General features: G+C 49.9%; 1 protein-coding gene across 2 annotated transcripts in view; it reads left to right on the forward strand.

The window, feature by feature from the left end:
* The window catches only part of CAPZB (capping actin protein of muscle Z-line subunit beta), a 76,410-nt gene that overhangs the window by 34,053 nt on the left and 28,453 nt on the right, over positions 1-13,904 (forward strand). For both annotated transcript variants that reach the window (XM_054394803.1, XM_054394802.1), the window contains 2 exons: positions 6,223-6,344; positions 11,041-11,154. In XM_054394803.1, the coding sequence (XP_054250778.1) occupies positions 6,223-6,344; positions 11,041-11,154 (236 nt within the window). The remainder of the gene's footprint in view (positions 1-6,222; positions 6,345-11,040; positions 11,155-13,904) is intronic.

The raw sequence follows: 13,904 nt of genomic DNA on the forward strand, positions 1-13,904 counted from the left end.
TCCCTCTGAGCAAAAGAAAAAAAAAGTGAGTTAAGAAGGAATGATTCTTAGGTAAGCTAAGTGTGTGTCCCCCCCCCCTCAAAAGTGTCCAGTTTCCACTTTGACACAAGTGATTATTTGTCTTGATAGCAGAGCAGTTGCCTTAATTAAAACACTGTCCCCATCCCTGGCTTGCTCTGCTGGAGAATACTGTTACAGGAGACAAGAGGAGCCTTGTTCAACATGCAGCAGGTGATGCTTAACTCACCTTTCATTCTCTTCTCCTTCCCTCTGTGCTACTCATTCATTGAATATCTCTTTGGACAGAAGGAAGGGATAAAAAAAAAAAAAAATCCATCAAACCCTTTTGCATGGTTTGTGCTTCTGAATGCTGCTGCTCTTTGGTTCCAGGCTGAGCAGCTGAGCCTGGACCCCTTCAGATTCTTGTTTCTTTCTTTCCTGGTTTCCAGTGAGGGTGGTCTTGCCCTGTGACTACACAGTCAGCAGGAGAGTCATAGGCTGGACTCGATGATCTCAGAGGTCTTTTCCAACCCCAATAATTCTGGGGTTCTGTGACCACTGAGTGCTTCTTTGGGGTGCATTAGGGTGCAGAGAGCACTGTGGACCAAATTAAATCAGTGAGGGCTTGAGCTGAAGAGATAAGGTTAAGATTACAGGTGGAGGGAGCTGGGATTGTGCAGCCTGGGGAAGAGAAGGCTCCAGGGAGACCTCAGAGCAGCCTTTCAGTACCTGAAGGGAGCTACAGGGGAGCTGAGGAGGGACTTTTGACAAGGGCTTGGACTGATATGAGGAGGAGCAATGGTTTGAAATGAGAGAAGAGCAGATTGAGACTGGATGTCAGGAACAAGTTCTGCAGCATGAGGGTGGCAGAACACTGCAACAGGTTCCCCAGAGGAGCAGTTGAGGCTCCATCCCTGGAGATCTTCAAAGTCAGGCTCAGCAAAGCTCTGAGCAACCTGATCTGGTGGAAGATGTCCCTGCTGACTGCAGTAGGGGGGTTGGACAGGATGAGCTTTGGAGGTCCCTTCCAACCCAGAGCATTCTGTGGTTGTATTCTGTGTCTGACCTTGCTGCCTTGTGGACCTTGTTTGGCCTTGCTGGCTTAGTGTGGAGAAAAATGTGTGTCACAGTGAAGATGGGAGCCCTGCCTTTGCTCGTGAAACAATCTTCAGAGCTTCAATGCTTTCATCACAGTGACACTTATTTGTAGTGCAGTGATGAACTGAACTAAATCACAGCTCTGGCATTTCAGTGTTTGGCCTGGGGAGTGCCTGAGTTCTTGGATTTTTGAGTCTTGAGTCAAAGTTCCCTAATTAATGACTGCTGGAGACATGCACCCAGGCACCCAAATGCATTCTGGCTTCTGGGTTAACACACAGGAAGCTAATCAGAAAAGTCAAGAGAGCAAATCCACTCTTTCAGACCAAAAACTCAGAGGATCAGTTGCTCAGTGTTGGCTCTGCTGTGATCAGAAGGTTTGGCTGTTTTGGCTGAGGTTGGAAGGGACCTTAATATATATGGACCTTGCTGTATAGAAACTGAATTCTGCAAGAGGCTGAATGTGCACAAAAATAATTTAAATGCCTTAGGAAGGAGCCCTGGAGCAGGCTGCCTGGAGAGGCTGTGGAATCTCCTTCTCTGGAGACTTTCAAGCCCCATAAGGATGTGTTCCTGTGTGGCCTGCCCTAGGTGGTCCTGCTTTGGCAGAGGGGTTGGACTCAGATCTCCAGAGGTCCCTTCTATCCCCTACCCTTCCATGACTCAGTACTTGCCAGGGAGAAGAATGCAAGGAAGGGTCTTTATAGGGTGTAAAGGAATTGCTCAGTGCTTACATTGCAGCAGCTGCTCAGCCTGGCTGTGCTAAATCTCTTATTGCTTCTTCTGAGGTGCTAAGGACCTAAATTCAGAAGGAGTCAGTCAGCTGAGGTGTTTAAAGCTGCAGATTACCTTCTTCAAGTGACTGCATTTCATGGAATCTCAGACTGGTTTGGGTGGGAAGGGACCTTTTAAAGCTCATCCTGTCCAACCCCTCCTGCAGTCAGCAGGGACATCCCCAACCAGAGCAGGTTGCTCAGAACCTCAACCAACCTGACCTGGAATGGCATCTCCCACCTCTCTGGGCAACCTGGGCCAGGGTCTCACCACCCTCAGCATCAAAAATATCTTTCTCTGCAGTCTGAATCCTCCTCTTTTGGTTTCAAGCCATCACCCCATGGCCTGTCACGACAGGCCCTGCTGCAAACCTTGTCCTCATCTTTCCTGAGTCCTGAACTAGCCTTGTAAGCAGCTTTCCAGAAGGCCTAAATCTTGTAAATTCATTTTTAGAAAGGCAGCCCAGCAGCTCTTGGAAGCTGATGTAGTAAATGATACAAAAATGATTCTCCTGGGATAACTGTGCCACACTTGGATGCTTTTCCAATCATTAGGATTCCCTGAGTAGCTCCATCAGCTGGGATCTCTCTGCTCTTTTTTTCAAACACTCTTGACATCTTCCAGTCTTGCCAAAGGAGCTGAATGGGTTTTATTCCCTCTTTTATTCCAAAAGGAGGAGAAGGAGAGAAAGATCTGTTGCCTGCAGTGCTGTAGGCTGTCTGTTCCCAAGGGATAATGGCTCTGTGGCAGGCTGGTGCCGTGCAGCACTGTAGGACAGTGCAGTGTTCTGTTCTGGGATGTATGGTGCAAAGCACCCCCTGGTATGGCTGCAGGAGGAGCCACAGCTCCTAGGACTGGCACAGGGACCATGCTCATGGGTAGCTGCATTCCCAAATGGCCTAGAGATGGTTTAGTTTCACCCCTGCTGCATAGAGATTAAGTAGACTCATCTTAAACAGAATCACAGAGTCCCAGAATCCCAGCGTGGTGGAGTTGGAGGAGATCTCTGGAGCTCATCCAGTCCAACCCCCTGCTAAAGCAGGGTACCCACAGCAGCTTGCCCAGGAGCACAATGGCAGAGAGGAGTTTGGAAGCTCTCCAGACAAGGAGACTCCACAACCTCTCTGAGCAGCCTGCTCCAGGCCTCCAGCACCCCCACACTAAAGTTTTTCCTGTTCAGATGGAATCTCCTAGGTTCCAGTTTGTTCCCTTTGGCTTGTTTCTGGGTACTGCTGACAAGAGTCTGGTCCCAGCCTCTTGATCCCCATCCTTTAGGTACTCATCTGAAGAGAGCTCAACAGAGAGCTATGAGGATGTCCTTGAACACAACCTCCCTGGGCAACCTGTTCCAGTGTCTCCCCACCCTCACTCTAAAGAATTTCTTCCTGATCTCCTTTCCAAATCTCCCTTCTTCAATCCATTCCCCCTCATCGAGCTCTGAAACTGAAGCAGTCACCTCAGGTGGCTGAAGAGTCAGCCTCAAATGAATAATGGAGAAGTGAAGGAAGAGCCCAAGTGGAAGCAGCTGGACTCACAGATCCATCATTTCACTGAGCTTGGGATCAGCTCCCTGGAGGGTTTGGGGCTGTCTGCTCTTAGAGAAAAGGAAAGTTTGTCTAAAAGCCTCCTGTCCACTCCCATTTACTGGGTGAATGCATAATGCTTCTGAGCTTGCTTCAGCCAGGTCTCCAAGCATCAGATGATGAACTCCTAGGAGAGGTGTCTAGCTTTATCCTGCTGCTCAGCCTGGGCTCTACACTCCTCACCACCCCACAGCCTCTACAGACCAAAAGGAAAAACCCCAACCCAATGCTTCAGCTTTTTCAGCACTGCTGGTAGCTCTGCCAACCATTTCTTGGGTTTCCTCTTCCTTTTTTAGTGTCTGTGGGGTGCTGCTTGTGGGTTGGGTGTTGTGGCTCTGGCTAACCTCACCTTGTCTTGGCCTTTCTGGGGTTTTCTGGTCTTATGTGGTCACCTTGGTTTGTATTTCTCCCTGCTTGCTTTGACTTCACATCCTCTGGAGGTTGTTGCCTTGTACTTGGGATTAGGAATGTTTTCATTTCATAGAATCCTGGGATGGCTCAGGTTTGGAAGGGACCTTAGAGATCATCTGTTCCAACTTCCCTGCCAAGGGCAGGGACAGCTCTCAACGAGATTTGGCTGCTCAGGGCCTCATCCAGCCTGGCCTTGAACATCCCCAGGGAAGGGGACATCCACAACCTCCCTGGGCAACCTGTGCCAGTCTCACCCTTCTACTGATAGAACTACTCCCTAAGCTCCAGTCTAACCCTGCTCTTCCTCAGCTTCAAACCATTCCCCCTTGTGCTGTCTCAGACACCCTCATGACAATTCCCTCTGCAGCCTTCCTGTAGGATCCCTTCATCTCTTGCTATAGGTTCCCCCTGGAGTCTTCTCTTCTCTAGAGGACAGTTTGATCTCTTATGTCACACCCAGTGCACAGAAATAATTTGTCTCTGTGCTTTGGGGAGCTGTTGCTGCCCTCATTTGTGTTTTTTTCTCCTTTGGGCTTCTTTCCTTTGCAATGCCACCAGCCAGCTCCCTGACTCAGGGCCTTAAAGAGCAGCAAAGAACATCTCCGGTCTGTTCATTCCTTCTTCCTTCCCCTTTTCATTTCTTCTGAGTTGTGAATTCATCACCTCATGATCAATTTTACCCTTGATTGCCATTTGTCTTCATGTTCTCCAGCAGGTTTTCATCTCTTCACTGTGGAATGAAAGAGAGAAGAGTCCACATTGGTTATTTTATCTTCTAGGTCAGCATGGTTGTCACCAATACACTTCACAACTTACCAACTGTTCTATATCCTGTTGCATTCCCAGCTCTTTGTTGGGGAAAGGGTGTTTGACTTCAGTCCCTTCCAGCAAAATCTGGATGCTTACCCTGATTGTTTTGATTATTAAGCAGTGATTGTTTCATAATAGCTCCAGGAATGGTTTGCTGATGGGCCCTGGATGGATTCAGTCACACTGCTGTGCCCTGGAGGATCATAGAGTCGTTAAGGGTGGGTGGGGAGACACTGGAAGAGGTTCTCCTGGGAGGCTGTGGGGGCTCCAAACCTGGAATTGTTGAAAGCCAGGTGGGATGAGGTCTTGAGCAAGCTGGGCTGGTGGAAGCTGCCCCTGCCCATGGCAGGGGGGTTGGAACTGGATGATCTTGAAGGTCCCTTCCAACCCAAACCATTCTAGGGTTCTATGATTGGTTGGAAAAGCCCTCTGAGATCATCAAGTCCAACCATCAGCTCAACATTACCATGGTTCTCAAGTGCCAATGTCTGTTTGAACACCTCCAGGGATGTAGAGGAGAGGCAGAATTCCTGGAGGAAGCCTCCAGGAACATTGGTACTGATTCATAGTTTCATAGAATGGGTTGGGTTGGAAGGGACCTTCAAGGTCATCCAGTTCCAACCCCCTGCCATGGGCAGGGACATCTCCCACCAGCCCAGCTTTCTCAAGGCTTCATCCAGCCTGGCCTTGAACACCTCCAGGGAGGAGACATCCACAACCTTCCTGGGCAACCTGTGCCAGTGTCTCAATGCCTTCATTGGAAAGAATTTCCTCCTCATCTCCAGTCGATCAGCAGAGCCTCCATCAGCTCCAAAGCAAGCAGCCACGGGATGGAATCTGCTTGATTTGGTTGTGCTTCAAACTAAAGCTAGTTTCAGGCTGCAAAATATCCACTCCTCACAGCACATCAAAGCCTCTGTGCCACATTAAACCTGAGCTTGGTGTCTCTCTCCACGTGAAGTGCAGGGAGAGAGCTGGGATGGCAAATCCATGCCAAGCTACCTGTGTAGGAGCAGTGTCTGATTTTTCAACCTACAGACACAGGCAGATTTTTATTAGCCAGCGTGGTAATGTTTGGCCAGCTGCCTGGAAACTCTTCTAAACCCTTACCAGAGTGGGAGCTTGTGAAAAAAAAAAAAAAAAAAGGCTCTGATGTGTGGCTGGGGTTTGCTTTTAGCAGCTCCCTCCTTTCCCACTCCACTATAAATATTTACCTTCAGTCACCAGTCCTCCACAATCACTTTGCTGGTCCTCTTTGGCAAGGAGCTGAGGTGGAGAATGCAGAGATGGAAGTGTGCTGGACCACACTGGTGGCTGGGTGATTAAATCTGCAGTTATTAGAGGTGGGAGCACAGGGTTGTGTTGGAATTTAAGTGTTTGTTGTTGTGTTTTTAAAGGGTTTCTGGCTTTGGGACAGATGTGGGCTGTTAATAAGGAAATCTGTTCTTAGGGATGCCAATCTCTTTTAACCTTAATGTGTCACCCTCTTTTTTTTTTTTTTTTTTTTTTTTTTCCCTCTCCCTGTTTTTGTTCTCCCAACCCCCAGGTCCCAAGCCTCTGTGAAGATCTCCTCTCCTCTGTTGATCAGCCATTGAAGATTGCACGAGATAAGGTAGTAGGCAAAGACTATCTATTGTGTGACTACAACAGAGATGGAGACTCCTACAGGTGAGTTCTCACCAAGGAACTGAATCAGGGTTCCCTTGGGAAATGGGAGCTGGCCTCAAGTATTGCAGTCCCCTCTCCCTCTTATTCACAGATTGCATCAGATTGGAGGGGACCCTCACAGGTCATGCAGGCAGCAGGGACACCTCCAACTGGAGCAGGCTGCCCAGGGCCACAGCCAGTCTGACCTTGAGTATCTCCAGGGATGGGGTCTCAACTACCTCCCTGGGCAACCTGTTCCAGTGTTCCACACCCCTCATGGTGCAGAACTTGTTTCTCACATCCAATCTAAATCTGCTCTTCTCTCATTTCAAACAACTTCCTCTCATGCTATCACTCCCCAGCCCTTGTCAAAAGGCCCTCCCCAGCTCTCCTGGAACCCCTTCAAGTACTGGAAGGCTGCTCTAAGTTCTCTCCAGAGCCTCCTCATCTCCAGGCTCAACAACCTCAGTTTCCTCACCAGCCCTGTTCTCCAGACCCTTCACCACCTTCACTGCCCTTCTCTGGACACTCTCCAGCCCCTCAATGTCCTCCTTGGAGTGAGGGGCCTAAAACTGACCCCAGATCTACATTAACAACTATACCTGCATTTGATCAGATCCAAATTAGCAGCTAAAAAAGTTTTCTAGCTTCTGCCCTCCACCAGAGGCACTCCCACAGCTCCATCCTCTGGGAACAGAGGCTGCATTTCATCCGAGTATCCCAGGAGCTGCTTTCTCACTGAGGCTGGGATGTTCCTTGCAGTCCCTCTGCATCCCATCCAGGCTGCTGCCATCAGCATCTCCCTCCCCAGAGGCAGAGGCAATGTGCAGAGGCCCTTGCCAAGCAGAACTGTGCCACACTGCCCTGACTGCTAACACTCCTCCATCTCTCCTTGGTGCCTGAGGCTGCCACTTTCTTCAGGGTGAGTTCCATGCTTGCCTCTGAAATGTGCTCTTTCTTCTTTAAAAGATAGTTAAATAATTGTAACAGTGTGAGGAAGAAAGGGCACATTTCAGAGGCAAGCATGGAACTCACCCTGAAGAAAGTGGCTGCCACAGGGCACTAAGGAGAGATGGAGCAGCTCCTTCAAGGAAGCAGGATTTAGGCTTTTATTTTTCTAATCACTTCGAATTTTCCCTGATTTATTCAGTAATTTGGGTCCCAGAGAAGCCATTTCATTTGTTCCCATAGAATAGGCATGAGGTATTAATTGTTGGCATTAAAGAATGCTCTGTCTTGGAGGCTTTGGAGTCAGACATTCAGAAGTGATTCTTCCTTCTGGAATTGATTGGTCTCAGCTCTGTTTGGTGAAGGGAAATTCTTTCCATCAGCACAAAGCACAAAGCCTTTGAAAGCCCAGCAGGGCTAACATGTGGATGTGTTAATCCCATTCTGTGCCTTGTGTTCAGACACTGTTATTCATACCTCATAAAATCTCCAGTTGTTAGTGGGGAAGTGGCTCTTGCACTAATTTAATCAATTAGGCCAAAATCTAAGAAGAGGTTTCTGGGCTTTTTAAAAGCTTTTTGATATTTCCACAATGATTTTTTTTTTTTTTTAATTCAGAGCCACACACTCCATCAGGAGTCCCAAGAAATAGAATTTCTTCCCCTGCCTGCAACCTGCTCCAGCCCCAATTGCTGCACACTTCAAACCCAACACCACTTCTCATCCTGATTGCACAGCTTGCTGATTGCATTTCTTTCCAATCCAAAGATTTCAAAGCATTCTGCAGACAATTGAGCCTCCTGCTACTGCAGCAGGAAAAGTGGAGCTCCAGAGTCAGATTTTCTTGCTGGGAATCAAATTCTATAGGGTTGTAGGGTTTTGGGTTTGTGTTTTTTTTTTTTTTTTGTGACTGGCTTGACAATTTGCCTGGGAATTAGCTTGGAGAAAAGCTGCTGTAGGATGTTTGCTTGTTCAGGTGGTAACTCCACCAGCTTCATAGAACCATGGAATTGTTTGGGTTGGAAAAGGCCTCCAAGATATAGTCCAACCATCAACCCAACACCACCATGGCCACCAAACCATGTCCCCAATTGCCATGGCCACAGGTTGCTTGAAAACCCCTCCAGGGATGGGGACTCCACCATCTCCCTGGGCAGCCTGTTCCAATCCCTGACCACTCTTGCAACAAAGAAATTGTTCCTCATGTCCAACCTAAACTTCCCCTGGTGCAATTTGAGGCCATTTCCTCTTGTCCTGTCTCTTTGACCTCTCTTTGAGGTCTCTTCCAACATTCTTCTTGATTCTTCTTGATTCTTCTTGATTCTTCTTGATTCTTCTTGATTCTTCTTGATTCTTCTTGATTCTTCTTGATTCTTCTTGATTCTTCTTGATTCTTCTTGATTCTTCTTGATTCTTCTTGATTCTTCTTGATTCTTCTTGATTCTTCTTGATTCTTCTTGATTCTTCTTGATTCTTCTTGATTCTTCTTGATTCTTCTTGGAAGAGACCAACACCCACCTGGCTCCAACCTCCTTCCAGAAGGTCTCCCCTCAGCCTCCTGTTCTCCAGGCTGAACAACTCTAGTTCCCTCATCCTATCCTCACAGCAGAGCTGCTCCAGCCCCTGGATCATCTTTGTGGCCTCCTCTGGACTCACTCCAGCAGCTCTGTGTCCTCCTTGTGCTGAGGACACCAGAACTGGAGGCAGGATCAGAAGTGGGGGCTCAGGAGAGCAGGGGCAGAATTCCCTTCCTCCTTAGACTCCTTTCAAGACCTATCTGGCTGTGTTCCTGTGTGACCTGCCCTAGGTGATCCTCCTTTGGCAGAGAGCTTGATGGTCTCCAGAGGTGCCTTCCACCCCCTACCATTCTGTGATTTGATGATTCTTTGATCTGAGAGAGTCATGAGAAAAAGGAGCACTTGCTGTAGCTGTTGACTTTCTCCAAAGCCACCCCATTTCAAGGAACTGTTTTCAAAGGAGAGCCACCAGCTGAAAACCATTGCCCAGGGTGGATGTGCCATAATGATTTAGCTTCTCCTGCTGCCTCACCTTTGGAGTCAGAGAGGGGAGGGAGGAGTGAAGTGTTGGGAAAGCACAAAGGCAGAGGGAAGCAGAGCCTGTTCTTTGTGCTTGGCATGTAACAGATGTCAGAGCTAGGTGCCTGTGTGAGAAATGAGTAACAAATGGCTCCTGAGGCCAGAGCCCAGGCGTATGGACTGCATTAAGAGGTGGTGTTAGCAGGCTGGAGTGGTTTGAAGTGAGGAGGTAAAGGGTAGAGGCACCTACTTTAAGCCAGCAGTGATATATGGAGGTTGGTTATCCCCAGGGGAAATGAAAAGGAAAATGCAGGTTTCCAGAATGGGACTTATAAAAGTCTCCAGCAGATGGGCAAAGGGTTCCATTAATCTTTTAATACCAAATCTTTCATTAAGAGCACAAAAATCTCTTCCACACCTGTGGAAATCACAGTAAAACCTGCAGCTTTCCAAACCCTGGCAAATCCTCCCAACTGTTCAGAGGTTTTCTTAATGTGACACTAAAAACAGAGTTGATTTCAGAGCAGGATGGTGGAGGAGTGTTTGGGCTTGAATTGTAGCCAGCAGTGTGTGGCTCAAGTGCTGTCAGATCTCAAATCAGCCACACCAACTGTTTGTGTTTGCATGAGAAGAGTTGGGAATATCTGGTGTGCAACTGCTGAGGCCTCCTTTTTGAGTATTTAAGAATCAGAGAATTGTTTGGATTGGAAAAGGTCTCCTAAGATCATCCAGTCCAACCAGTAACCCAACCCCACCATGGCCACCAAAACATGGCCCTGAGTGCCATGGCCACAGGTTGCTTGAACCCCTCCAGGGATGGGGACTCCACCACCTCCCTGGGCAGCCTGTGCCAGTCCCTGACCACCCTTGCAGCAAAGAAATTGTTCCTCATGTCCAACTTAAACCTCCCTGGCACCATTTCAGGCCATTTCCTCTTATCACAGAATCACAGAGGCCAGAAGGGACCTCTACAAATTGTTGAGTCTAGCAGGACTCAACTAAGCAGGACCTCTTAGGGCAGGTCCCACAGGAACACATGCAGGCAGGTTTTTAAGATCTCTAGAGAAGGAGACTCCACAATCCTTGGGAGAAGAGCCCAACTCCCACATGGCTCCAACCTCCTTTCAGGGAGCTGTAGAGAGCCAGAAGGTCTCCCCTCAGCCTCCTTTTCTCCAGGCTCAACACCCCCAGGTCCTTCAGGTGCCTTCTCCCCAGCCCTGTTCTCCAGACCCTTCCCCAGCTTTGTTGCCTTTCTCTGGACCTGCTCCAGCTTCTCAATGTCTGCAGTGACAACTTTGATCTCTTGATGTTGTGCTGAAGGTTTTTCTTCCCCCTCACTTGAGCTGAGATTTGGATGGACCCCTGAGCAATGTCTTGGGTCTGTGGCTCACTGAGACCTGCCCCTCCTTTTCCCCAGTCCCTCAACTGCTCCTCCCCAGCCCTGTTCTCCAGACCCTTCCCCAGCTTTGCTGTCCTAAGCAGAAGGAACCAGCTTGTCTATGCAGCAGCAGCAGGAGGCAGGAGTGTGCCCCAGGTGCTGGGGTGTTGTGAGGGCTCAGCATCCCCTTTGGGCAGGGCTTGAAGTGGCTGCGGGAGGGGGTGAGACTCTTACAGGCGAACAGCTCTGGGTGCCTTGTGGGTTTGGGAAGCTGAGCAGCTGTGGATCAGCCATCTCACAGCTTGCTGAGTGTGCCTCAGCTGTCTGACTGTGTGTTTCCTTGTGCCTTTGGCAGGTCACCATGGAGTAACAAGTATGACCCTCCCCTGGAAGACGGTGCCATGCCATCTGCTCGCCTGCGCAAGCTGGAGGTGGAAGCCAACAATGCCTTTGACCAGTACAGAGACTTGTATGTCAGCTCTGCCTGAAGACCCCTCTGCTCCCCTCCCTTCCCTTCACCCCTGCCCACAAGGAGTCTGAAAGGGGCTCCCTAGCTGCCTCAGAGTGGGACATAGAATCATAGAATGGTCTGGGTTGGAAGGGACCTCCAAAGCTCATCCAGTCCAACCCCCTCTGCCCTCAGCAGGGACATCCCCAACTAGCTCAGGCTGCCCAGAGCCCTGTCCAGCCTCACCTTGAATATCTCCAGGGATGGAGCCCAAACCACCTCCCTGGGCAACCTGTTGCAGTGTTCCACCACCCTCATAGTGAAGAACTTCGTCCTGACATCCAACCTAAATCTGCTCTGCTCTAGTCTGAAGCCATTGTCCCTGGTCCTGTCCCTGCAGCCCTTTGCAAACAGTCTCTCTCCAGCCTTCCTGTAGCCTTCTTCAGGTCCTGGCAGGCTGCTGTTGGATCTCCCTGCAGCCTTCTCTTCTCCAGGCTGAACACCCCCAGCTCCCTCAGCCTGTCCTCATAGCAGAGCTGCTCCAACCCCCTGAGCATTTCCTGGCCCTCCTCTGGACCCTCTCCATCAGGTCCATGTCCTTCCTGTGTTGAGGACTCCAGACCTGGATGCAGTACTCCAGGTGAGGCCTCAGCAGAGCAGAGCAAACAGCCATGCAGAGCAGAGGAGGAAGGGTGGCAGCCCCTGTCTGCTGCTGGGGGGTGGATCTGCTGTGATTTCACCATATGAGAACATGCTCAGATTTGTCAGGCAGATGCTGAGGTGCCTCCTGCACAGATCAGTGGTGTCTTTGTCCTGAAGTGACCTCATGTTCTCTTTGATCTTGACTAAGCTCAGCCTAAAACCATCTGCTTTTTCCATTCCCTCAAGAGTGCTCTGAAAAGATTTAGAGATGGAGCAGCACCCTGCAGATCTTGCAGTGAAATGGAAATTGTAGGGGACTGAGATGCAGCAGTTGTAGGGCCTTGAGGTTCAGTTTTCAGTGCTGGGTCTTCTGTGGCAGTGATGGTTTCTGCTGTGTGGGAGATGTGCAACAGGTTCAGCTTCCAGTCACTGAGCTCACTGTGGAGGCAGTGTGCAAAAAAAACTGTTCTTGGAATCACAGAATTGTTTTGATTGGCAAAGACCTTGAAGCTCATCCACTCCAACCATCCTCTAACTCTACCAAGGCTGGGGCTAAACCATGGCCCTCAGCACCACAGCTCTGTGGCTCTTGAGCCCCTCCAGGGATGGGGATTCAACAACTTCCCTGGGCAGCCTGTGCCAGTCTTTGAGAACCCTTTCAGTGAAGAAATTTCTTCTCCTGTCCAACCTAAACCTCCCCTGCTGCAACTTGTGGCCATTTCCTCTTCTCCTACCTCTTGTTCCTTGGGAGAAGAGACCAACCCCCAGCCTGTGGCTTGGTTTCCAGCCTTGCTGGGCTAAACTGCTGGATCCTGTGCTTGCAGTCAGCAGCCAGGATGGACAGGCAGGCTGTCACAGGAGGATGTTGTGTGTCCTAACACCCTGAAAGCACTTGGCTGTGAGAGGTTGCTCTGCATGGTCTTCCCAGCTGTAAAGCACATCCCACACTGCTCCTTCCAGCAGGCAGTGGAAGTGGAAGAATCTTCTTTTCTACACCAGACCTCCTCCAAAGTGCTTCCTGTTTCTGTTCCCACTCAGCACATGGTCCAAGCTTCCTCTGGCTCCTCTCCCTCTTGCCTTTGCACACAGCACGTGAAGGTATCTCACAGAGTCCATCTCAGGCACCTCCCAGGACTTCAGCTGGCTTCAGGTTGGGCTTGTGTCAGTCCCCTTTGGCCCACACACTGTTCCCTTCTAGACTTCACTTTTAATCAGGTGTGGTGAGCATCCACCTACATCTAGTGAGTCATCAGCATGGAGCTGCCACTTCCCAAGGGACTGGCACCTGCCTGTGTGGGTGTTTGGAGGGAAGGAGCTTCCTGGGTATTTGCTAACAAGCCCTGAGAAGGGAGCCATGCAGATTTACTCCCTGGTGGAAAGTCTGACAGTTTAGGTTTGTGACCAGCAATGAGAGCCTGGAGTGTGAAAATCTGTTTGGGATCATGATCATAGAATGGCTCAGCTTGGAAGGGACCTTAGAGATAATCATCCTCAACACCCCACCATGGGCAGGGACACCTCTAAACCAGACTCAGCTGCTCAAGGCCTCATCCAGCCTGGCCTTGAACACCCCCAGGGAGGAGAGAGCCACAACCTCCCTGGGCAGCCTGTGCCAGAGTCTCACCACCCTCCTACTGAAGAACTTCTTCCTCAGCTCCACTCCAACCCTGCTCTCCCTCAGCTTCAAACCATTCCCCCTTGGCCTGTCTCAGACACCCTCATGGAAAGTCTCTCTGCAGCCTTCCTGCAGGATCCCTTCAGCTATTGCAAGGCAGCTCTGAGGTCCCCCTGGAGTCTTCTTTCCTCCAGACTGAACACCCTCAGCTCCTCACAGCAGAGCTGCTCCAGCCCTTGGACCATCCTTGTGGCTTCCTCTGGACCCTCTCCAACAGTTCTGTGTCCTTATGCTGGAGGCACCAGAACTGGAGGCAGTGCTGCAGGTGGGGTCAGAGCAGAGCAGAGGGGCAGGATCCCCTCCCTGTCCTGCTGCTCTCACTCTTCTGATGCAGCCCAGGACTTGGCTGCCTCCTGGGCTGCCACTGCCCATTGCTGGCTCTTGGTGAGTTGGGTTGGGATTTTTTTTTTTTTTTTTTTTTTGGTTGGCTTTATTTTCCATCTCATCCTGCCCC

Source organism: Indicator indicator, chromosome 32, assembly GCF_027791375.1.
Source record: "Indicator indicator isolate 239-I01 chromosome 32, UM_Iind_1.1, whole genome shotgun sequence".
Lineage (NCBI taxonomy): Eukaryota > Metazoa > Chordata > Aves > Piciformes > Indicatoridae > Indicator > Indicator indicator.